At 37.1% G+C, this 26762-nt stretch overlaps 2 protein-coding genes across 3 annotated transcripts in view; one reads left to right on the top strand and one right to left on the bottom strand.

Moving 5' to 3' along the window:
* SMC4 (structural maintenance of chromosomes 4) overlaps positions 1–10522 on the top strand; it is a 33811-nt gene extending 23289 nt beyond the window's left edge. For both annotated transcript variants that reach the window (XM_070374015.1, XM_070374024.1), the window contains exons 16-24: positions 138–290; positions 1367–1493; positions 5163–5352; positions 6391–6535; positions 6807–6980; positions 7577–7759; positions 7898–8130; positions 8648–8831; positions 9272–10522. In XM_070374015.1, the coding sequence (XP_070230116.1) occupies positions 138–290; positions 1367–1493; positions 5163–5352; positions 6391–6535; positions 6807–6980; positions 7577–7759; positions 7898–8130; positions 8648–8831; positions 9272–9424 (1542 nt within the window). In that variant the 3' untranslated portion in view covers positions 9425–10522. The remainder of the gene's footprint in view (positions 1–137; positions 291–1366; positions 1494–5162; positions 5353–6390; positions 6536–6806; positions 6981–7576; positions 7760–7897; positions 8131–8647; positions 8832–9271) is intronic.
* TRIM59 (tripartite motif containing 59) lies at positions 10504–26139 on the bottom strand. The gene is made up of 3 exons (XM_014481005.2): positions 25876–26139; positions 24865–24938; positions 10504–13833 (listed from the first exon to the last, which is right to left on the bottom strand). The coding sequence occupies exon 3, from the start codon at positions 13828–13830 to the stop codon at positions 12622–12624; it is 1209 nt and encodes a 402-aa protein (XP_014336491.2). The 5' UTR covers positions 13831–13833; positions 24865–24938; positions 25876–26139; the 3' UTR covers positions 10504–12621.
* Between the last annotated feature and the right edge of the window lie 623 nt (positions 26140–26762).

Here is a 26762-nt window from a genome sequence, read left to right as displayed (position 1 = left end):
AGCAATAGGTATACATATGTCTCCTCCCTGTTTCTAGTCTTTAAGATCAGAAGTTTGGGTTTTCATCATTTTTGTAAATTGCTGTTAATCTGAAATAATTCTTGTTGGAGTAAACTCACTGGTAATATTCTTTGTAGGTAAATAAAATGGAATCACAGTTGCAGAGAGACTCTCAAAAAGCAGTGCAGATTCAGGAACAGAAAGTACAACTGGAAGAAGCAATACTTAGGTTAAGGCATAGTGAACGAGAAATGAGGAATACACTAGAAAAGTTTTCTGCAAGCATCCAGGTACCTTTTTACCAAAGCTGCAACTATTGGAATTCAACAGCAATTTGGCAGAGGCATTTTACTGTTTGCTTATAGTTTTTAAAATATAAGGGGGAAGGGGAGGTTGGGCTAGGGTCTGTTGATTTTTGTTTCCTTGAGTACTAATAGATAAACGTCCTGTCACAATGTTGCTCCAGCCACAGCTATTTCTGGTTTCCATTTGGACTGGAGAGAAATGTGTCTTCCCTTAACAATGACCCTTTATTTTATTCTCTTTACAAAGTGGAAAGTTTTCTTAATTATAAAAAAGCAATGCATGCCCACAGCCTCTTAAAAAAACAAAACCAAAAAAAAAAAAAAAAAACTAAGAAAGTTTTTAGAAAATACGTGAAAAATTATCACCTTCAGTTTTTGTGTATGTTCTTTAACTTTTAGTGGCAGTATCTAGTTTGCGTGTATGTATTTATGTGGTAGATGTTGATATACATACTAAATTTGCATATGGATTTCTGTAGTCTCATAGTAACTTCTTGACTCAGTAATTAATTTCCTTTTCAAGCAAATGTAATTTGTGTGCAATTATATTGACATAGTTTGTACCACAGTTTAATAAAGGTTTTTCTGTGTTGGCTGTGTACACCACTATGTTTTAAATATTCTTGTTAGGCATACCTTAATATGCTTATCCAATTATTTCCTTAGTCCTAAAATTGTAATTATCACCCAGTATGTATACAGTGTTTTTAAGCATTTGGCGCATAATGCCAAATTGTTCCCAAAAGTTCTAATTCATTTACTACTGGTAGCATATGCAAATAATTTTTCTAAGTGAACAGTAAGTACTCTCCAATATTTTGTAAGTTTGCTACACAGATGTACTAAAAAATAGTATTTAACTTGTCTTTATAATGAGTTTATACATTTCATGTGTTTTGTTGGCCATTTTCAATATTTTTATTTATTGTTCATGTTTTCTGCCCTTTCCTGTTTTTGTGTTTTTCTTAAAGATTTTAAGTACCTTTTTAATGTAAAATTTAAAGCAAATATTATTGTTTGTAAGTTAAAATATTGACCTTGAATTTTAAAACATTCTATAGCGTTTATCAGAGCAAGAAGAATATTTGAATGTCCAAGTTAAGGAACTTGAAGCTAATGTACTTGCTACAGTCCCTGACAAAAAACAGCAGAAACTGCTTGAAGAAAATGTTAATACTTTCAAGACAGGTATGTTTAAGTACAGACTTTTTCCCCTATATTGTCAAAAACAGGTTTGTAATATTTGTATTGTTTAAGATCACAATTTGTAGAATAAAAAATAGATTATATATATTTAAGTGACCACACTGTTTTACAGTTTTTATTTTTATTTCATCCTCAGAAGGTTGTAAAGTAAGTACTAATAAATTAAGTATGTCATTTGACAGATAAAACTGAGGCACAGAATGGTTTATATAATTTGCTCAAGGTCACATAACGTATGGTGGTGATACAGGAATTCAGGATGAAGGCAATTTGATTACAACACCTGTGCTGTTAATGAGAACTTAAAGAACATACATTTTTCTTTTCAGAACTTTTTTCTTCATGTGTATATATAAACATGTAAGTGTTCTACCAAAGTTTTTAAACAAGAAAGGGAATTAGTTCACAGGCTCATAGTCAGAATTGGCTTTGACATTAAAATCCTCTGGTCATGTACTTGAGCAGCCCGCTTCTATTTCCATGTTCAGGTCATGTAGTCACTCAGTCGTGTCCAACTCTTTGTGACCCCATGGCCCGCCAGGCTCCTCTGCCCGTGGGATTCTCCAGGCAGGAATACTGGTTGGAGTGGGTTGCCAGTTCCTTCTCTGGGGGATCTTCCTGACCCAGAAATCAAGCTGAGGTCTCCTACATTGTAGGCAGATTCTTTACCATCTGAGCCACCAGGGAAGCCCACTTCCATGTTGGCTTCCGTTAAATGTACATAGGTAAGCATCTTATGGCAGGAGGTGGTAACGGTGAGTTTCACAGTATTTCAGTGACCCCAGGAAGCAGCCTTCGTCACATCAAGAAAGACCCTTTTTATAGTCTGGTTCATGAGCAAAGGAAGACAAATACTGATTGTTTATCCATAAGTATTAGATGGACTGGAATTGGAGCAATTATCCACATGTTTAAAAAAGGAGGGAGTTTTCTTCCAAAAGAAAAAGAAGTGAAAAGATTGTAAGCAGACAGATGTCCACTGTGCACATTGCATATTAATATATACGTGTATTTTTTATTTTTTGTAGTCATATTTATTTATATTTTTAATATTGAGGTATTCACTCAAAAAGTATCTGCTACTGACCAAGTTTTGTTTTAGTACTATTGATCAAGCAATGAACAAAATAAAGTCCCTCTTTTCAAGGAATTCACCCTTAAGAGATAAGGAAACTAAACAAATACATCACATACTGTAACAGGTGGTGCTAGGTGATAAAAGTAAAACCAGGGAAATGGAACGGGATGGGGATTCAGATAGACACAGTGGTTAGGCTAGTGGTAGAGATTTGAGCAGAGACCCAAAGGAAGTATGAGTGCAAATGTGAGAGAAGAGCATTCCAGGAAGAATGTAGAGGAGAAAGTAGAGTCCCTAGGGCAGGAAGTAGTCTGTCAGAAGTTTCTAGCAAGGAAACCAGAATCCCTAGACTTAACTGATAGAAGAATCCAGATAATGTAGAGCCTCATAGGCCATGTCTCCAGGGGAAATTAAAAGCCACTGGAGAGTGACATAACCTGACAGGACCTTTTTTTTTTTTCTTGCATTTATTTTGGATTTGTATTTTGTTCTTGCAGACAGACTTCACCCTAGTCCTCCTTCCCCAGGGTACCTACAGTATTTGTTACTGCCTTTGATGGAACCTAGTGGTCAAATAAAAAATAAATCTTTTTCATTTATAACAACACTCTCATTGAGAGACTACAAGAATTTGTATTTTATTTGAAAAAGACCGCTTGACTTTATTAGGAGCCCTATATATATATATATATATCTCCTCTTGTGGAAGTACTGGTTATTATTAGTAGACTCTCAATGTCTGATATGGAAGCCCATTTATTCAGGCATATCTTTGAGATTAAATGTTTCATTTTACATTAATTTAGATTTTTAAAAATCTGGCAAATATGTGGACAATAAAAGGAGCAAGGTGATATGAAATAGTGATGTTGAAATTATAAATTACATGTTGTCCATTTTCCCCTATTTCTAACAGACATGCTACTATAAATGGGGGAATTTAATGTATGTTAGGTACTTGAAAATAAGGAAAATGATGTTCTGAAGAGTGGAACCCTTTCCAGTTGCATACTTGGCCCATCCCAGTATAAGTCATGATGCCATGACCCCACAGCAGCTGGTACTCTACCTCACAAGGGAGCTAAGCACACAGACTCGCCACTGTGAGCAATACAATTCCTTCGATAAATAATAGTGTCTTAGTATCCTTAAGGGAGAGGGGAGAGTTAGAAGACTAAAAGGGGGGCAGGGTTTTGTTTTGCCTTTTTTTTTTCTTTTTTTTTTTAAATCGAGTGATGATCTCAGAAATACAAAAAATAGACACTGTAATTAAACTCAATAGATGGGCTTTTAAAATCAGACTAAGAATTCTCTGATAAATGTGAAACAAAAAGATGGTTGTAAAATTTGGAGAATATTGAAATTCCCTCTTAGAAAGAATAGACAGTCAAGAGGAAACAACAGTTAAGTCTTTTCTTTTCCTCTCAGCAAATCCTACCTGCTTTCTCCTATCCTAAATGCTACATACCTCTCACAGAAGCTTTATGGAGTTTCTTTACATAAGTTGGCACTGTTTCTGCTTCCTTTCTAGACATAGGTATCAATAGCTTGAACCCCTTACCTTTTTGCCACCTTCCATCTTTCCTACATCATATAATGATTAGGGTTCAGATATGGAGAACAGAATCCACTCTGGCTAGTATAAATATGATTTTTGGTGTGGGACTATGTATTTAAGAGAGAAAAAGATTGTTTATAGGATCATTGTGATAACTTAAATTCTAGGCTAAATGCTAAGAATAATTTCCAGAGCAACTCTGAAGAACCATGAAAGAAACCATACTGCCTTTTCTACAGTTGAAAAGCCATGTATCACATTAGGAAGATGACACTATAACTGCCAACAACAGAAGCACATTGTACCTATCGTAATCCACCCCGTCAAGTTAATGCCATTGCCTGTCAGTTTTCACAAAACTTTTGACAGGACATCAGAGCCTCTACTACCACCAAGAAAACTTTTCCATGACTTCCAGCAGAAACATGCTCAGTTCATCACTTTTGCCATCCAAATTATATGATTTTTTCTTGATTGAATGAACTTAAATTTATGTCTGAACAGTAGGTACAAGGGAATCTAGGAAGTGTAACTTAAGAGCCTTCTGTGCCACAGAGAAAAGTACCCCTTTATTCTATCTCCCCCACTTTGTTACAGGGAAGAGAATTCGAGGTTAGCAGAATTAAATAACTACTTTTTCTTCACCCCCAGTCTGTAGTTGAATACAGAGTCTAAGGGTAAAAGATCATTATGAAACAAATAGTCAAAGTACCCTATAAACTTCTGAAAAGAGCTTCACACTGGAAGCCATTAAGAAATATGGGTTACGTTCACAGCTGAGCCAGAGAATTTAACTATATGTTGTTGTAACACCATTTGTTTTGATAAAGGACATTTTGGTTTTGTGTTTGGGGTTTTGCTTTTTTTTTGAGGCCCTTTTCCTCTAATGTTTAAAGTTTCTTTTGCATGTATCAGGTTAAGTTGTATTGACTGGAGAGATTTATTGAATGCATCTAACAAATGATGCTTATTAGTGTAGAAACACAAATTAATTTTACTTTTTTTTATCCCCCAGAGTATAACAGTGTGGCTGAGAGAGCTGGTAAAGTGGAAGCTGAGGTTAAAAGGTTACACAATATCATCGTAGAAATCAATAACCATAAACTCAAGGCCCAACAAGACAAACTTGATAAAATAAATAAGCAATTAGATGAATGTGCTTCTGCTATTACTAAAGCACAAGTGGCAATCAAGACTGCTGACAGGTAGAGTTTGCATACTACCCTGCCTTCCTCTTCCCTACATCACACTGAAAAGGGGATTAATATTTAAATTTAATGTCTGATAAATGTTTCCTGTTACTTATTAAGATCTGACATTGTTACCTAGTAGGATTTTAATAGGTGGATGCCAATAATAAATTATCAAATGATTAGTTTTTAAAAACTGGTAAAACAGGTATGGTTTAACAAAATGTGGTTATGTAACTCCCCAGTTGTGAGGACATAGAAGTTAGAGTTTCATTTCTCTGGTTTACGGGAATAGATGGCAATTCATTTAAATAGATCTAGGTCTTAGGAGGATAAGAAGGATGAGAATTAGCATAATTGTTTTAGTAACTGAAAATTTTAATTATTCCATTGTCCCAAAAAGTTTTTAATACATTCATAATACAGGTCTTGTTTTAAATTTTAGAGTATTAAAGTATTCTGTCATAAAGCAAAGTGTATATAAAATGTTGAAATGTAAACAGCTGTTTGTCTTAAAATTATAAACTGGTTGCATAGTGATTATCTGGTTATTTGGTTATTGCAGTGTCCTTTGTTCAAAGGTGCTAATTAATAAGCAGCGTTTTACCTAAACACAGTTATCAGTCACAGGGAAAAAATAATTGTGTGTGTCATTGTCATCCCCATTGTCCTTTGTCCCATTTCCTCCCCTCACTCTGCCCAAAACACTTATTTTCCCTGACTTGGACCAGGAGGTAATTTACTTGAAGGTATAGTTTAAAGAATTAAAGATTTAAGACCCTCCAATCTGATAGGAAAATGACAAGACTATAATAATACAATGGACAATTTTGCTTCATAGTCTTAAGATTGAATGAAACTAAAATTTTATATAAGGAAGTTTCATTAATTTATACTGAGAATTTAATAAAATATACAACATCCCACAAGTGTGTGTATAAACATAAAAACCAATTGAAAGATTTTTAGTAAAACAAGTTTTTAAATCTGATAGAAAACAATGTCACATTAATGTCATGAAAAGTTCTTAATATAAGATTTTTGCTTGTTTAGAAATCTTAAAAAAGCACAAGACAATGTCTTACGTACAGAGAAAGAAATAAAAGATACTGAGAAAGAAGTAGATGACTTAACAACAGAGCTAAAAAGTCTTGAAGACAAAGCAGCAGAGGTTGTAAAGAATACAAATGATGCGGAGGTAAGATGTGGCGAGGGGAGAGGGCACTATTTGAAGCAGCAGAGAATTGTGGATGACATCAGTACCTTGTGTAGTAAGCATTCAGTAGGTTATACTTCTAACTATATTAACTTCATCTGTGTAATACAAAATGACTAAACTTTTCTGTAAATAAAAACATTTTCTATAAAGTGAAAGAGGCATGAGGTGAGAGTGCTCACTTCATCTTTGTAATGTGAAAATCGCTGTTCTGAGATCATCATACCTATAGCAGCTCTTTTTGTTTTCTTAGGCATCCTTACCAGAAATCCAGAAAGAACATCGAAACCTACTTCAAGAACTAAAAGTAATTCAGGAAAATGAACATGCTCTCCAAAAAGATGCACTTAGTATTAAGTTGAAACTTGAACAAATAGATGGTCACATAGGTGAACATAATTCTAAAATAAAATATTGGCAAAGAGAGGTGAGAATTGTTAGTTAAGTGTAAATTTAAAATACCCTTTATGAAAAAAGTTGGGGTTTGTGTTTTTGAAGTATGTTGTAATCCTTAATTTCAGGTTATATAATCACTTCTCAGGTTTATAGGGGGCAAAATGAACAGTATTTAGGAATTATTATATACAGAAAAATAAGGGTAATGGTTAGAATTAATCAACATTTTCATCCCAGGACTGGTGTAGAGATTGAACATGAACACCTGAGCACCACGACTATTTGTTTTTTAAGTCCTTTGAAAAATAGTTGATACACAAATGAGTCACCACTTCTGCTTATATGTCATTCTGATAGGTAATTTGTCTTAAATTTGTGAGTTTTTTGGTTTTTAATGTATTTGGCTGTCAGGTCTTAGTTGCTACATGCGGGATCTTTTATCACAGTGCACGAACTCTCTGGCTGTAGCACCTGAGCTTAGTTGCTCTGTAGCATGTGGAATCCTAATTTCCCAACCAGTGCAAGGCAGCCTCTTAACCGCTGGACCACCAGTGAAGTCCCTGGGAGGTTTTTTTTAAACAGTGAATTGTAAGTAACACTGCGTTTTCTAATCATCTAACTTTATAGATTTCAAAAATATCACTGCATCCCATAGAAGATAATCATGTTGAAAAGATTCCAGTTCTAAGCCCAGAAGAGCTTGAAGCAATCAAGAACCCAGATTCTATAACAAATCAAATTGCAGTTTTGGAAGCCCAGTGTCATGAAATGAAACCAAATCTTGGCGCCATTGCAGATTATAAAAAGAAGGTACAAGTAAACAACTCGTGTAATGGTCAGAAAGTCTCTTTAGTCCTTAGCCTAAATTGTTAAGCCTTTATTTTATATAATTAGCAGTTTTAATTCTCATGTCAAATGTATAACGTTTTTCTCATATTCTTTTCGTAGGAAGAATTATATTTACAACGGGTAGCAGAATTGGACAAAATTACTAATGAAAGAGATAATTTTAGACAGGCATATGAAGATCTTCGAAAACAAAGACTTAATGAATTCATGGCAGGTTTTTACATAATAACAAATAAATTAAAGGAAAATTACCAAATGCTTACTTTGGGAGGTGATGCTGAGCTGGACCTTGTAGACAGCATGGATCCTTTCTCTGAAGGAATCACATTCAGGTTTGTAATGATGCCATATACCAAGTTTTGGATTATTCTGTTAACATCTCTGTACATATTCTCCAAACTTAGTATTCTTTAGGGGTGGGATGTGACAGTTAAGTCTACAGCATATTTTATTTGATAAATACTGGTTTGCCTACAGGCTTCCTGTGTAGCTCAGCTGGTAAAGAATCCACCTGCAACGCAGGAGGAGACCCTGATTCAACTCTTTGGTCAGCAAGTTCCCCTGGACAAGGGATAGGCTACCCACTCCAGTATTCATGGGAAACAGGAAGAATAGTAAGAATTACTTACTGATCTACTGTTTAAACCTTAAATTTTTGTTAGGTGTTCTTATGTGTTCATCCTCCAAAAATATTTTTATAAAATAACCCACCAAGAATTTATATTAATGAAAAAGCAAGTTAGGTATTTCCAAGGAAGGTGGTAGAAGCCAATTAAAGGAAACAAATCACAGAGTCTTAATTTAGCTTTCCAAGTAATTTAAGTGATGAGACTTTCTTAATTATTTCAGTGTTCGACCACCTAAAAAAAGTTGGAAGAAGATCTTCAACCTTTCAGGAGGAGAGAAAACACTTAGTTCATTGGCTTTAGTGTTTGCTCTTCATCACTATAAACCCACTCCCCTGTACTTCATGGATGAGATTGATGCAGCCCTTGATTTCAAAAATGTTTCTATTGTTGCATTTTACATATATGTAAGTAATCATTTAGAGCTTTTCATTGTGAAAATTATGTGTTCCCTAAACATTACACATGGAATTGTTTGGCTTCTTTTGAGCTTCTGCCATTCTCTATTCCCATGGTATTCACGGAGACCTCTTTATTTGAGCAAAATAGTTCCATTTTGGAAAAGTTAAATGTAAATGTAAATTAGTAGCAGAAACACAGGTACAACTTTTCTCTTTTCCCAGATCTTTTTTCTACTAGGCAACTATCCTTCCAAATACCTGAGTTCTTCTCTAACCCAGATACTATCATGAATTATCCATGTTGTCATTGTTCATATTAATTAGCAATGTTATGTTCAATTTATTGCCCAAGAAATATTTTAGGGAAGTAAAGTTAGATCTTTATTAGTCATACATTTACATATCTATGTGTAATTTTTCTAATTTATTCTGTTTTTTCTCTTTAGGAACAAACAAAAAATGCCCAGTTCATAATAATTTCTCTTCGAAATAATATGTTTGAGATTTCAGATAGACTTATTGGAATTTACAAGACATACAATATAACAAAAAGCGTTGCAGTAAACCCAAAAGAAATTGCATCTAAAGGACTTTGCTAAACTTGCTTAATCTGAAGATTTTTCATATCTTACCATAGATTCAACATATTGTATTTCTCTATGTAAAGGGTTATAAATTATATAAAATACCTATTCTTAAATTGTATCATATAGTTTCTATTTTATGCTGTTAATTAAGAGATGTTACAAGTTTAATAAAATATTCTCTATGCCTGTTTCTAAGAGATTGTAAGAATCTGACAGTTTTGTAAGTGGCAACTATGGAGAAAATAAGATGCCTGGACTATCAGATAACTTCCCCTTATGCAGAGTTAAAAGTATATTACTTTGATGAACAGTACAGTTGTAAACTAAACCATGTTAAACCAGTGATTCTGAATTGCAAGAATGAGAATTTTAATATTATACATTCTTAAACTCAGTGTGCTTGACTGTTTAAAACATTTGTGAAAGGGCCAGCAAATGTCTGAATAACTTGAGTGGGTATATATACCCACTATAGTTGCTTCAGAAAAAGAATGATTTAAGTGTATAAGGGTTAATTTCTTTAGTATAAATGGAAATTAGGATGCAGTACTGTTTGTCCATTAAGTTGTCAAAGGCTTTCTTGTTACTGTGTTACACTGCATTAACTCAAAAATATACTACTGGAAATAAGCTGGCAACCACTTCATTTTCAGAAAAATCCTGGTATTGAATCAGAAGTCTGGTCTAAGCTATTTGGTTTCTAGATAGCCTGAGGAATTAAAATTTAAAATTACCTTGTTTTCATAGTGCATTGTTTAGGTACTAAAACCCAACAAAGACAGTCTGTATCATAATCAGTAAGATGTAAATACATGAGCATGAACTTAAATAAAGTAAGATCTAAAATTCAAGTATGGTCATTTGTTTTAAGATTATACAAAGGAAAGGTAACTAGAAAAAAGTATCAGTATAATCAAAGTCTTTTCATTGGTGAGAACAGAGATGAATTTATTATTTTTTATGTTTTCATAACCAATAGAATAGTAAAGTGTAGTGCTTTTAAAAAGTTAAAGTAGATAATGCCTATAGCCCATATGAAAATTCCACATCAACCACTCCTGAGTTTCAGCACCTTATTAACCACTCAATGCAAAGATCCAAATGAGTTTATTACAATGTAAACTTTTGTTATACATAAAAACTTAGAAATGAAGATTCAAGATTATATACTTCAAATTTTACAATCTCACCCTCAAAAATACAAAAGGGAAGAGCATGTATGAGTTACTTGTATATTGGATTATTCATGCAGACTACATAAGGTTAAAAGTATTGTTTATTAAAAACTGGCAAGTTATAAAAAAAATGAATGTCAAACCTAAAATGTTTCCATTTTTAGCTGTGATTCATAGACATGTTAGAAATCCTAGTAAAAATCTTGGTTTAAATTCTTTAAAGGTAACGCAACAGGTGAACTCTTAAAAAATACATGAGTCTCTCATACTAAACATATGGCTTTGGCAATTTTGTATCTGTTTGCTAATATACAAAAAAGCAAGGATTAATACTTATTTCAGAAATGTGAGATTAAAATTATATGTATTCCAAAACATATGTGGCATTTTTGTGTTCTTTAATCAAGTCAGTGCAACTCCAGGCTTAAGTTGGTGTGTAGCTGTATACACATCTTACCTCCAAATGTTCTTTGCTCACACAACATTTAGTTGTGCTATTCGGATCATGAACTGAGTACAGCCAGCCATCTTTAGACTTTTTCTCAGCAGATAAGGTCTTAAGAGTATTCTAGAACTGGTGCCTGATTACAGCCACCTCTGTAGGACCATGAGCATGCAGCTCCTAAACATGCTGTCTACTTGGAATTTTGGGAAGTGAGCTTGTACTTAGGGTTGGATGGACAAAAGTGTCAATAAGTCCTACCAGGACCACAATTCAGTCCTTGTTAAAAAACGGAACTACATCAAAGGGATTTGACTTAGGTAGCTAGGCAGACTCCCCTTACAATTCAAGAAAGTAACATCAAATTATTGGTGCTTTGGCATTAGCGTCATGTGTGGATGTGAGAGTTGGACTATAAAGAAAGCTGAGCGCTGAAGAACTGATGCTTTTGAACTGTGTTGAAGAGTCTTGGGAGTCCCTTGGACTGCAAGGAGATCCAACCAGTCCATCCTAAAGATCCGTCCTGGGTGTTCATTGGAAGGACTGACGTTGAAACTGAAACTCCAGTACTTTGGCCACTTGATGCGAAGAGCTGACATTTGAAAAGACCCTGGTGCTGGGAAAGATTAAGGGCAGGAGGAGAAGGGGACAACAAAGGATGAGATGGTTGGATGGCATCACCAACTCAATGGACATGGGTTTGGGTGGACTCTGGGAATTGGTGATGGACAGGGAGGCCTGGTGTGCTGTGGTTCATGGGGTCGCAGAGTCGGACACAACTGAGCGACTGAACTGAACTGGCATTAGCATAAAAGACTTGAAAATTTTAAGACAATTTTAAAGACATACAGTTAACATGATGCCATCCAAACATAATGAGGGTGGGATGTATCAATATTTCCCAAGAACTGATTTTACTACAAAGACTACACAAAAGTCAAATATCAATACAATCCTAAAATAAATTTACATGAATCATAGGACAGTAAGTGCTAGGAAATGTTACTATTTTGTCCCTAACAACACTTAAGCAACAGTTTTATTAGTAATGAATATTACAGAAACTGTAGGCTCTTAAACACACTAATGTGTGCATCAGGTACATTTGATCAAACATATCTTTAACATCAGCAATCCCCTATCACTTTGACTTAGCTACTTGAATATAAAACCTCTTCTCACCATCTTTATTTGCCCATTCAAAAGTATTTTGACATCTTTTAATTAAAAACTATGTATACACAAAGAACTGCAAAGCCAACCACTGCAGTACATAATGCTAAAACACTACTGGTATAAGAATGTTAAAACAGTCAACCTTACAAACCAATAAAAATGGGATAATGTATTAATACTTAAGTTATCATTAGAGTTTGTTCTGGTTTTCAGAAAATCAGACATTGTCTAATTTCTAACTTCTGATGACACATTTTCTATTCAACAGAAACATAAGAGGGATTATTCTGTTGCAATTCTAACAAACTTTAGCCTGCTATTTTATTTATCCAAGTTACCCCTATATTCCTCTATTTAGTGATGGTCATTAGCCTCTGCTGTACAGAATAAACCTTAAATAATCCAGATTAGAATGTTCAATGAGAAATTATTTTCCACATGAATTCCTTCAGTAAATATACAGTGTGACATAGTATATTCTTTAAATTATGCACATTCTTAGATAAACTTTGGTAAACAGAGAGAGAGACTTCAGAAAAACATATTGAAGTGATTTCATTTAAAAAGGTTATGATGTGTTGGTTAAAAAAGAGGATCAGCATCAGTATTACTGAAATTAGTGTAACTATAACAATGTTTAGAATCTTAAAAAATTCAACTTTTTCGTCTTTATCAGGCCAGGCACAGGGAATCCTTTTTGAAGAGATCTTCATTTCAGGAATAAGAAGTTTCTTAATTTGTCCAATTTCTGTTCTGCTCCAATCTTCTTTCAATACTTGGCTTACTCGAGGATAAATTTCAACAGGTTGGACGTTAGGAAGTGGTCTTTGTTTCAAGATGTGCACACGTTGGCGGACGTCGTCAACTTTTTCAAGAAATTTAAGTGGAGCCTCTTCTTGTAAAGATGTTGTCAGTGTCACTAATTCAAGCTGCTGCTCTCTTATTTCTTTCATTCTTTCAATTTGTGGAGTATATTCTTGATTAATCAGATTGCCAACATCACAAAGAGCTGTTAGGAAAATTTTTTTTTTCTGTTCTAATGTATCACTAAGCTCCTTAAAATACTGGAGAACAACTTCCTTATCACCTTGGACCATTTTCTCTGAATGAGATTTTTGTTCTTCTAGCTTCTCAATAAGACAAGTAAGATCTGTCCAGTGTGTGTCAGTTAACTGTTCAAGCAGTTTCTGAGGTGTGTCCTTTTCTTTCATATAGGCACTCTGAAGGTCATCTATAGGATGACCGTGATGTTGACCTATGGTAAGGCAATGACCACAAACCAATTTTTTATCCAGGAGACAGTAAACATTTAAGGGCTGCCTATAATGCTCAGGGCAGGTGATGATATCCGGATGGTCTTCTTGCTGGTACTTTTCAATAATAGCCCTTAATGCAAAATTAACAGGTAAAGATTCAATACCACTTGGAGCAATTTCAATAATACTTCTGCAGTTAGGGCACTTGAGTGGAATGCGTAAAGGTCTCCATATATAAAAGTTACCAGTTGCCTGTAGCACATTTTCCAAACAATTTCTACAAAATGTATGAGAGCACGGTAGTACCCGAGGATCTTCAAAAATACTGTAACAAATGGGACATGTTAATTCATCCTCAAAATTGTGCATTTCCTGTCGAGAGAAAAAAGTATTTTAATTCTACATATAACAAAGACATATTTGCATACATTATATAAAGTTTTAAGTGTTAACCTACAAACAATATATCATACTTGTCATTTACAAGAGGATATTTACTAAGATTTCAAAAATGATTTTCTATATAATTTAATTCCTAATACTGATTATTGATAACCTTTAAGAGGTCACTTTGGGGTGTTCTGTTGGAAGTCTACCTAATGACTATAAATAGTCTGAGCAACTTTTTACATTCTAAGATGCTAAAATCAAAACTATACACAAGTAATGAATAGACAGAACTAAATGTTAAATAACAAGTTGATTCTTAGCAAAATTACATTCTTCAATTCATATTCCCAGTTGACTCAACCACAGTTTCTAAAGTAAGTTACTAAATTTCTAACTGTTCTATAAATTTCTCAGGTTCTTGAATTGGAATTCTAATGTATGTGCTTAAAGCCCTGAATCAGCACAGTGTAATATTCTAAAGTAATGTTAATTTGAAGATTCAGAAAGGGAAAACATTTCTGAATTAGTCCTGGCAATAAAGTTTGAAAGATGAAGTGTTGATAGTGGTAATTATGAATTACTGACCACTAGAGAAGGCAATGGCACCCCACTCCAGTACTCTTGCCTGGAAAATCCCATGGGTGGAGGAGCCTGGTGGGACGGGGGAGCCTGGTGGGCTGCCGTCTATGGGGTCGCACAGAGTCCGACACGATTGAAGTGACTTAGCAGCAGCAGCAACAGCAGCAGAGCATAGTGCTAAAGAATGCCATTAGTTATCTTTCCTTTAGGAAAGAAATCCAGCAACAGTTCAGAGATCCTCTCTGACACAAGTAACTTCACTTCTTTGCAAGCTATTACTGGTTATTTCCAACAAGCCTTCCAAGTGCCATTCTTGTAAAATCATCCTCTATAAAAACTGTTAGGAGTTTCAATAAACAACATCTACAAATAACTAATTGTACTTTTAATAAACATAAAAACCTCTTCAGTCTTTATAGCTCTATGCGCCCCCTCTTCACCATGTGCAAAACCAAACTCTTTCAAGCCTGAACTTGAGTCCCACCTCCTTCCCCAGATTTGGTCCCCTATTAATCTCACTGAACACTACACTTCTACTTTCTAGCTCTTAGATGGACTTTATTTAAAAGACTTGTGGGGATATTCCCTGGTGGCCCAGTGGTTAGGACTTGGTGCTTTCACTGCCAAGGCCCATGTTTGACACCTGGTTGGGGAACTAAGATCGTGCAAGGTGTGTGGCATAGCCAAAAAAACAATAATAAAGGATTTTGTAACATTTTTCTATACATTAGAATATATGCCTGCAGTAAGTGCAGACACTGTGTCTAAGTGCAGAACCTGACACAACAGGCATTCACTCAACACTGGTTGAATAAACACTGCCCCTTAAGAGACCAATGCTGATAAAATGTCAGACCTTAGTTTTAGGGTTTTTATTTTAAAACAGCAAAATTTCTGCTTAGGAAAAGTTCTATCAAGTATACATCTGAAAACAGAAAACACACCATTCAGACTAACAGCATTAAGAACTACAATGAGCCAGGATGTGTGAGACTAATCAGCCTGAACTGTGAAGCATTTCAGAAAACAAAACTGGGCAACAGAACAGAAGGTGACATTCACTGCAGGTAAATTCAAGCGCCTACATGTTGGGAAGCCTTTATGATCATCTTGTACCTAACAGAGCTCTGAAATCGAAAAACCACCCAAGAAAAACAAAACATTTTTTCAGTTTAAGTGATGTCAGAATTCATAATGAAGAAATAAACAGAATAATATTTTGCAAAGGAATAAAATTTGAACAATGGACATATATTCAATTTAGATTTAATATTAGAGTTATTTAATTCAAGTATCAAAAAGTAACCCTAAAACTGAACACAGTATTTCCCTCCAAAGCTTCCCTCCAAAATCCTATACTTGTTAAAAAGTTAGAAAACATTTTCCCTGGGAACCCATTTAAGGATCCCAAAAGTTCAACTTTTTTTAGAAGGATATTCAAAATAACCATATTGTAAAGAAAATATCATCTCTTGAACTTACACAAAATGTAAGCATTAGATATCCTGGTCTAATACAGCAAATATAGAACATCTACAACACTTTCTAGAACTAACGCAAAAAAAAGATGTCCTTTTCATCATAGGGCCTGGAATGTAAAAATTTTTAGACAAAGTCAAGAGATATCTGGAGTAACAGGCAAGTTTGGCCTTAGAGTACAAAATGAAGCAGGGCAAAGGCTAACAGTTTTGTCAGGAGACCATGTTGGTCATAGCAAACACCCTCTTCCAACAACCCAAGAGACAACTCTACACATGGACATCACTAAATGGGAAAAGCTCTACACAGTCAGCAAAAACAAGACCTAGAGCTCACTGGCTCAGATCATCAGCTGCTTTTTTGTAAAATTCAGGCTTAAATGAAGAAAACCACTAGCCATTCAAGTATGACCTAAATTAAACTCCTTATGATTATACAGTGGAGGTGACGAATGTGTGTTAGTCACTGTTGTGTCCAACTCTGTGATCCCACAGACTGTAGCCCGCCAGGCTTCTCTGTCGATGGAATTCTCCAGGCAACAATACTGGAGTGGATTCCAATTCCCTTCACCAGAGGAACTTCCCAACCCAGGTCGAACCCTGGTCTCCTTCCTCACAGGCAGATTCTTTACCATTTGAGCTACAGCGTAGTCCCTGGAGGTGACGAAAAGATAGAATTAGATCTGGTAGACAGAGTGCCTAAAGAACTATGGATGGAAGTCACTGAAAAAGAAATGCAAAAAGGCAAAGTGGCTGCCTAAGGAGACTTTACAAATAGCTGAGGAAAGAAGAAAAGTGAAAGGTAAAGGAGAAAGGGAGCGATATACCCAACTGAATGCAGAGTGCCAGAGAAGAGCGAGGAGAGAGAAGGTGGCCTTTAAGAGAACAACGCAAAGAACAGAGGAAAACAATACAATGACAAAGACTGGAGATCTCTTCAAGAAAATGAGAGATATCAAAGAGAACATTTCATGCAAGGATAGACACAATAAAGGACAGAAATAGTATGGACTGAACAGAAGCAGAAAGATTAAGAAGAGATGGCACGAATACACAGAACTATACAAAAAATCCCTTAATGACCCAGATAACCACAATGATGTGGTCACTCACCTAGAGCCAGACATCTTTAGAGTGTGAAGTCAAGTGGGCCTCTAAGTGATGCTTTCTAAAAGCATCTCTGCATCACTATAAAGAAAGCTAGTGGAGGTGTTGGAACCCCAGCTGAGCTACTTAAAATTCTAAAAAATAATGCTGTTAAAGTGCCACACTCAAAATGTCAGCAAATTTAGAAAACTCAGCAGTGGCCACAGGACTGGAAAAGGTCAGTTTTCATTCCAATCCCAAAGAAGGGCAATGCCAAAGAATGTTCGAACTACCATATGATTGTGTTCATTTCACATGCTAGCACAGTAATGCCCCAAAATCCTTCAAGCTAGGCTTCAACAGTACATGAACTGAGAACTTCCAGATGTACAGGCTGGGTTTAGAAAAGGCAGAGGAACCAGAGATCATTGTCAACATCCACTGGATAATAGAAAAAGCAAGAGAATTCCAGAAAAACATCTAATTCTGCTTCACGGACTATGCTAAAGCCTTTGACTTTGTAGATCACAACAAACTGGAAAATTCTTAGAGAGATGGGAATACCAGACCACCTTACCTGTCTCCTGAGAAACCTGTATGCAGGTCAAGAAGCAACAGTTAGAACCAGACATGGAACTGACTGGTTCCAAATTGGGAAAGGAGTATCTTCAGGCTATATATTGTCACACTGCTTATTTAATTTATATGCAGAGTAAATCATGCAAAATGCCGGAATGGATGAAGCACAAGCTGAAATCAAGATTGCCAGGAGAAATATCAACAACTTCAGATATGCAGATCATACCATGGTAATGGCATAAAGTGAAGAGATACTATAAAGCCTCTTGATGAGGGTGAAAAAGAAGCATGAAAAAGCTGGCTTGGAACTCAACATTAACAAAACCAAGATCATGGCATCCGGTCAAACAGAAGGGGAAAACATGGAAGGAGTGACATATTTTATTTTCTTGGGCTCCAAAATCACTGTGGATGGGGACTGCAGCCATGAAATTGAAAGACACTTGTTCCTTGGAAGGAAAGTTATGACAAACCTACTGCAAGCATGCATGCTCAGTCACGTCTGATTCTTTACGACCCCATGGACTGTAGCCCTCCTCTGTCCACGGGATTATCCAGGCAAGAATACTGGAGTAGGTTGCCATGCTCTCCTCCAGGGGATCTTCCCGACCCAGGGATCAAATCCAAGTCTTCTGCACTGGCAGGTAGATTCTTTACCACTGAGCCACCTGGGAAGCTCAAGACAACCCTAGACCACATATTATAAAGCAGAGACATCACTTTACCAACAAAGGTCTATACAGTCAAAGCTATGGTTTTTTCAGTAGTCATGTATGGATATGAGAATTGGACCATAAAGAAGGCTGAGTGCTGAAGAATGGATGCTTTCAAATCATGGTGCTGGAGAAGATTCTTGACAGTCCCTTGAATTACAAGGAGATCAAGCCCATCAATCCTAAAGGATATCAACCCTGAATACTCATCGGAAGGATTGATTCTGAAACTGAAGCTCTAATACTTTGGCCACCTGAAGCAAAGAGCCAACTCATTGGAAAAGACCCTGATGCTGGGAAAGACTGAAGGCAAAAGAAAAAGGGGTCGAAAGAGGATGAGATGGTTAGATAACAATACCAACTCAAAAGACATGAATTTGAGCAAACTCCAGGAGATAGTGGAAGACAGAGGAGGAGCCTGGCGTGCTACAGTCCATGGGGTCGCAGAGAGTCAGACATGACTTAGTGACTGAACAACTAATAGCATATATTTTTAATAAAATTTAATCAGAAATGTGTAGATAAAGATACAGAAATCAAATCTACTCTCAGATTACCTTCTTCTAGCTGTTACGAAAAACTGATTTTAGCCAACACATTCATGAGAAGTGAAGACTGGCTAACAGAAGTAAGCCTGATTGAAAATAACTATTAATATGCAAGGTCAGGAACTTCCTAACTCTGGGTGCTGCCTGAGAAACAGAAGATTAAAGTGGCTATCATGCTTAGGAGCTAGTTCTTCCAGAAACTAGTATGAAATTTTATGTACCAGAAATTTTCCATAACCAGCCTAGACTCTTGATGGGGGGAAAAGGAGCAAAAAACTTTTCCAATAAGTATTTTCTGGGTTGAGTATCTTGGATTTAGCTATGTTGTGTGTAACAACACCACTGGAAACTAGAAGACAATGAAGCAATTCTTTAATAGGAAAACATGGCTTCCAACCTAAAATTCTACACCCAGAAAAAGTAAATTTTGAAAGTAGTCTAAAGATAGTTTGACACAAGAGGTCTCAAAACCCACTACCTGGGTTTTGAAACACCCACTACTTGCCATTTCTTAAAAAAAAAAAACTACTGCAGGAAGACAAGAAAAATAAGAATTCTCACCAGGGTAACTGTGAAATGGAATCCTGGACAACTGTGCAGCAAGCCTAGAGAAAAAGTCTAGAGGAAGAAGACAGAAATCCAGAAGAAATGTCTTTAAGTAAATTAATGGAACAGACAATATTTCATGTGTCTGAACATACTGAGAGGTAATGAGAAAACTAAATGTAGGAGAAAATGATGGAATCATGAAAAGACAAAATATTATAGCATACTATATAACTCAGTTGTCCCATTAATCATAACATTATAAATATTAATACTGATTTTACCAAAAAGTATGACTGTTATGGATTGAATGTGTCTCCTGAAAATTCGTATGTTAAAATCCTAACCCTTAATGTGATAGTATAAATGAGGCAGAGGTAATTAGGTCTTGAGAGTTGAGCCCTCATGAATGAGATGAGCCCCTTAAAGGAAGAGATACAGAGCTTGCTCCCTCTCTTTCTCTGCTCTCTGCCATGTGAAAGCACAGCAGGAAGATGGCCATCTGCAAACCAGGAAGAGAGCTTTGGCCAGAACCTGACTGTGCCAGCATCCTGATCCTGGACTTCCTAGCCTACAAAACTGCAAGAAATCAATGATTGTTGTTTAAGAAATCAATGATTGTTGTTTAAGGTAGGTTTGTTATAACAGCTCAAATTAAGAAAATGAAAAAGTTATATTGGGGGGAGGAAATAGGGAAGGAAACAGTGTTTAAGAACTTATCTTAATCTTCCCTTATAAGAAGTCAATACATACCTAAAAATGAAAAATCAAGAAATCACATCAAAAGCCAATTATTTAGAAATATAGAAGCAATTCCAAAAGAAATATTTAAATGGAATGAAATAATTGCTTCTGGAGAGCAGGAATCAAGACTCGGGAACATGAGGGCAGGAGGCTGCTGCTTTCCATTATAAACCTAAATTCTCTTTTACTTTCAACAAATTAACAGGTAATTTAAAATATTAAAATTTTAAAGAAATAAAGACAATCCCACATGCATCTAGTCAGAAAATACACTCTAAAAAAAGGAAAATAAAAACATAATGATCTCAAAATTCTCTGGGAGACTATAATTTCTAAAGATGGCCACAAAAGTTATTTCTCAGGTATGTTATTCTGAGATGTGACTTTGCTGGTATTCTCTCAAGAGATGAAATCTATTCTCCCCTCAAAAAGATCTGGGCAAGACATGTGACTGCTCTGACCAACAGGATACAGTACTAGTGACGCGATGACAGTTCTGGATATAACCCGTAGGGAGCCTAGCAGATCGCTGCCTCTTTGCTATGTAAAAATTCTATCCTGCTCTGCTGATGAGGCCAAGTGGAGGAGCAGCAAGGTGCCAGACCCGTGAGTGAAAAAGTCATCTTGGACATCAGGCATCCAACCTTCTATTTGTTACACAGCAGTAGATAAACAGAACACCTCCAAAGCAACTAGAAATGATAAAAGACAATGTAGCAGTCAATACCCACAGGGGTCAGGAAGAAAAAGGATATGACCTCAGAATTCTCTACCCAGCCAAGATACAATTTATTCATTCATTAATAAACTAAACAAGTAATATAAAAAGGATTCATCTTTTTTAAAAAGGGGAAAAAACAGAAAATGAACCTAGGAAAAGCAAAAGAAAAGAACAATTCTAACTCGTGAAGAAAACTGTGAATTAGAAAACAGAAAACTGTAAGAATTGATAAACCCGAGGCCTGGCTCTTTAAATAAACAAACCTTTAGCTATCTATGACAGGAAGCCTCCAAGACAGACCTCTACCTCCCAGTTGTCACATCCTTTTGTAATTCCCTTCTCTTGAGTGTGGCTGGACTTAGTGACTCCCTTTTAACAAACAATACAGCAGATGTAACTTTAAGATTTTGTAATACCAGCCTTCAGTCTGGAATGCTCTGGCTCTCTCCAGCTCTCTTATATCACTCTCACCAAGGGAAGTAAGATGCCACGTTGCAAGCAGACCAAGGTCCACCGCTGTGGCAAGAAACTAAGAACCTTAGTCTAACAACCCCCAAGAACATGAAGACTGAAGCAACTACATAATGAGCAGATACTTCAGGTCCAGTAAAATCTGGCAATGACTGCAACATCACGAGAGACCATGGGCCAGAAGTGGACAGCTAAACTGCTCCGAGATTCCTGACCCAAGGGAACTGTTTTAATTTTTGTTTTAAGCTGCTAAAATGTGGGATTGGTTATGCAGCAATAAGGGGCTTCCCCGGTGGCTCAGATGGTAAAGAATCTGCCTGCAACGCAGGACACCGGGGTTCGATCCGTGGGTAGGGAAGATGTCCTGGAGTAGGAAATGGCAACCCATTCTAGTATTCTTGCCTGGAGAATCTCAAGGACAGATGAGCCTGGCAGGCTACTGTCCATCGAGTCGAAAAACAATTGGACATGACTGAGCGACTAAGCGTGCAATGCAACGCAAACAAGAGGGTTAAGAAAGAAACAACAAATGTACTAAGTTTAGCATTAAAAAAAGGAAATAAGCCAAAAATGGGAAAAGCCAAAATTATAGAGAATAGCTATTTGAAAGTCTACAAGAAATTAACTATTCTCTACTGTCAGTTCCAATACCAAAATTGACCAGAGAAGATAAAGAAAACCATGAGAGAAATTCACAAGCTGGGAAAGTGCTACTCTGGGGGAAAAAAAAGGCTCTGGAAAAAAAAAAGGTGGGAAAGGGAGAAAGCTTCTCTGGTGGGTTCATCCAAGTGGTTAAGAAACAATTACTTGTACTACTGCTGGAGAATACAAGATGGCAAGTTTGCAAACTGTTTTGAGGATAGTATATAACACAATTGCAAAACCTAACAAAGATAATTCAAAACTAAAAATAGAACAATTACAAAAATGGATACTAATGTAAAATCCTGAACACAATATTAGCAAAAACAAATCCTGATCACATTAAAAGAATACAGTACAGAACCAAATACAGTTCTTTCTGGAAATGTAAAGTTAACTCAGTAACAGAAAATTACTCGATTAGGTCAGTGGAGAAAAAAATGTATGATCACGTTAGACATGAAAAATGCACAGAATATAAAAGCCAATAAGCACTGTCTACAAAGACATAATAAAATGGTGGTTGCCAGGGGCTAGAGGGAGGAGAGTTGGAGAGTTATCATTTAATGAGTGCAGCTTCACTTTGGGAAGATGAAAATGTTCTGGAGACAGATAGTGATGGCTGCACAACAATGTGAAATGTACTTAATGCCACTGACTATACACTTAAAAATGGTTAAAATGGTAAATTATATGTAAGTTTTAAAAACATAAAAAAAATTTTAAAAATGTTTAAGTGTCTTGCCTATTATCCAGCCAGGCTCACCCCTGCCAAAGTAATTTTTAAACCAATTTCTATTATTCTATAATTTTAAAAAGCAAAAAAAATGACCCGTGTAAAATGTTATTTTCCTCCAGCGGGGACTAAGAGACAAAGGACAAACTGATAACTTAGTTCAAGATTTCCTGCTTCCCTTTTAAAAGTCACCAAGAAATATGAATATAAAAAAGAAATCTTTTCAGAAATAAACCTGAAGCTAAATCATCTACTTATAAATTATTTCTCAGATTTCTTGTGCTTAAGTGTAAAAACAAACACATTATTGAACTTCTAAAGTTTTCATGCAGTCTTTCTCCAGCAAGTTGATTTTCTGTGGAGTCTCCACAGTGTCTAACCAGCTTATTATGTATGGTCAGCACTGACAGCAGATGATGGAGAACTGGGCATACCAAAAATATCATTCTCCTGTGTAAACTATTTTTTAAAAGCCTTAATTCCCTAATGCATTATTGTCTTTCATCTCTAAATATGAATGGTTATAAAACATTCATTACAGTTTACCACCTCTGAAGAGAAATCTGCTACATTATAGAGTTATATGACTTGCTCTAGTACTTAAGACAGTGAGTCAGCTGTAAGTCTGGGAAAATTCAAGAAGTGCCACCACCCAGTCTGGGTCTCACATCTTTGTGGCCCTGATTAAAAAAAAAAGAATAAATGTACAAAAATAATGAAGGCTCACCTAACTCAAAACAAACAAACAAAATTCTATGGTCAGATCTGATTTTAACTCTGCCCATTTGTATGTTTTCCTGCATTTTGACATCAACCCGTTCCCTCAAACTAAAAAAAGACCAGGCTCCTCTGTCCACAGAATTCTCCAAGCAAGAATCCTGGAATGGGTAGCCATTCCCTTCTTCAAGAGATCTTCCCGATCCAGGGATCAAACCCAGGTCTCCTGCATTATAAGCAGATTCTTCACCATTTAAGCCACTAGGGGAAGCCCATTAATGCAATTTAACAAGGAACTGATATGAGGAGTTAAGATTTTCTTTGCCTTTTTAAAAAATATTTTTCAAAGTGAAAATACACATTTGGTGGGGAAAAAAGCAACGTTAAAACTAACATCAACTAAGATCAAAATTTCATCTTGCCAGAGTAGCTAAACTATGGGCCCTTACTTTAAGGGATAGCTATTGTTATTGTTGTTTAGTCACTAAATTGTGTCCAACTCCTTTGCCACCCCAGGGACTGTAGCCTGCCAGGCTTCTCTGTCCACGCGATTTGCCAGGCAAGAATACTGGAACAGGTTGCAACTTCCTTCTCCAGGGGATCTTCCTGACTCAAGGATTGAACAGTGTCTCCTACATTACAGGCAGATTTCTCTCTTTTTTCTCCACCTCCCCCCACCCACCCAACCACCGCCCCCCCCCCGCCCCCACTGCTGAGCCATCAGGGAAGCCCCAAATGATAGCTACTTGGTGATTAAAAAGAAATGCAGTGGGGGAAAGAGAGGATGAAGAGGGAGTGTGTATGTGTATTTATACACATACTTACGGCTCATTCACACTGTTATATGGCAGAAACCAACACAACATTATAAAGCAATTATCCTCCAATTAAAAATGAAAATAAATAAAAAAGGAATGCAGGGCCTTCCCTGACAGTCCAGGGATTAAGACTTTGCTTTCCAATACAGGGGATGCTGGTTTCGATCCTTGGTCCAGGAGCTAAGATCCCACATGCACTGAAGCCAAAACCCAAAATGTAAGACAGAAGCAATATTATAACAAATTCAATCAAGAGTTTATAAAAAAGGTCCACACTGAAAAAAAACCTTAAAAAAAAAAAAAAGGAATGCAGCAACGATATGTAAATGCATGGTAAAAAGGTACCCCAACAACTTAATAAATTCAACTTGCAGATCTCTAAGTGTTAAACGTGTGTGTCTGTATTAAGATGCACATATTCTTGTAAAATTTCCAGTAGCAGGGTAAACAAGAGTTAACAGGTCAGATAAGAGAGTTGTTTACTTTTCATTTCAAGATCCTTCTACATGGTTTGAATTTTACATACCACCAACATACACTTTTTTTAAAGAAAAGATTCAAAAATTTAAATCACCTTACAGTTTAAAAATTTACTGAAAATCTCTTTGGTATTCACTTAATCTCCCAGAACTTACCACTTAGTTGACTTTCTGGTTTGGAGACTGAATATATATCTTCTTTAACTTTTTCGGATTCTTTTATCCTTATTCTGAAATAAAATTATTTTATCTTAATGTTCTAGATTCAAATTCTCAAAAAAACGTTAAGTACATGATAGGAAATATAACTATCTTTGATACTTACCTTCCCTGAGCCTCATTGTGTGTGTGTGTGTTTTTGACAAATATCAATAGCTGTGGAGTAGCAGGAGAGGTATTACTGTAACTTGAAAATCCCAACAAATCTGTGACCAAATAAACTGTCACAAAGGCCCTCTTTTTATAGCGTCAAGTGTCTAGAAAACATTAGCTAACAATGGTGATGACGGTGTAAACCTTCATGGTCCTGTTGGACTGCTGAGAGTTAAATGCAAGGCAAGAAGCACTCATAGGAATGAAAGGTTATGCCAGTTAAAGATCACAAGTCTTGATTTCAGTTATTCCCATCAGTACGTCTGTTAATCTCTCAGTTCTGCCACGTAAATGTTGAGAATCCCTGGAGGTGTTTTACCTAGGGCCTCTCACAACTGCCGTTTCACATCTGTAAGATGGGTGTAACTACACCTACCCTGTTAATTCCGGTGAGAACGTCTGCCAGAGAAGGGGCTCAAACACCAGGGCCCTTCACCTTCACTTTCTAGAAGGTTTCAGACAAATCCTTCCGGGCCTCTCCCCCAACGCGCCCCGCGGTCCTCCATCCACTCCGACCCCCGAGTGGTCTCACCCAGCTCGGCGGAGTACGGCCCCTTTCCCCACCCCACCACAGAGGGCCTTCTCTCTCGCGGAAATGCAGCTCCATCCTGGCGGGAGGGAAAACAAGGTTCCCCCAACTCTTCACCTAGGACAACAGGGAAGAGACGCAGGACCCAAGCCAGCCCTCGGAATTACCAAGCCTCAAACACACACAGTACACCAGCCTGGGCTACAAGCAAAGAGGAAGGACCCAGAGCCGCCTTTTCTGACATAAGAAATGTTCCTTAAACTCACCGTGAGGACGGGAAACCAGGCAACTCCACCAGCAGCAACAGAGCTGCACAGCCTCCGGACGGATGCTAAGGGCTGCTTGGCGTCCCCGCCCTCCTCTGCCCTGAGGCCTTCAGGTGCTCAGAAGAGGCGGAGCTCGGGCGCCTCACGACGCAGGCGCAGTCTCCCGGCAACCTTCAACTTCGTAGCCTCAGCCAATGAGAAAGAGCGCGGGGCCGCGGTTCGAAAGTAAACTGCCCACAGTTGGGGCTGAAGTCCGGGCACGGTCGCTAGGGCTCGGCTCGAGGCCGGCGGCGAGCTTTCTGCGCCTGCGCACTAGGAGGGGGTGCAGCTCTGGCGTTGCTCAGGCGCGCCGCAGGCTTTGCTTCAGCTGGCTGGGGCGCTTCTGGCTGCCGTGAGTCTGACCTGGAGTCCCTGTTGGGGCTTCTGGATGGCGTCCCGGGAGAGGCGGGGCCTGGCGGAGGCCTATGATTTCTACAAAAGATTCGTAGAACTACTTCTATTTTTTATTTTAACGTGGAGCCAAGTCGGCATGTCCTAATTCTAGACTTTAAAGCGCAGCGTCTTCCGTTGTGACTTCATTGGTTCCCAGCACCCTGAGGCGTCCTGAGCGCACAAGCACCCCAGTGAGCGAGCGCCATCCTCGCCTGAGCCCGTCTTTGCTTTTGTTTACGGCGTCTGGAGAGAAACCCATCAGAATACTTGTTTCCGCGTAGGAGAGGGCTTCTGATGACTGAGAATTCTCTTGTACTTAAAGAGAACTAACTCTGAGGGGTAGGGGGACCTTAAGACTCATTTAGGACCATTTCCCTCCATATCACCCTACTACTACTACTTCTCTGCGTCACGCCTCCGCCGCGTCTCCACGATACGAAATTGTTGTCTGGAGA

The sequence above is a fragment of the Bos mutus genome, chromosome 1, assembly GCF_027580195.1.
Source record: "Bos mutus isolate GX-2022 chromosome 1, NWIPB_WYAK_1.1, whole genome shotgun sequence".
Taxonomy (NCBI): domain Eukaryota; kingdom Metazoa; phylum Chordata; class Mammalia; order Artiodactyla; family Bovidae; genus Bos; species Bos mutus.
This window is presented reverse-complemented; position numbering and strand designations above follow the sequence as displayed.

Excerpts from the sequence above, each read along its gene's own strand:
- TRIM59 (XM_014481005.2), bottom strand. The coding sequence starts at position 13,830 with ATGCACAATTTTGAGGATGAATTAACATGTCCCATTTGTTACAGTATT.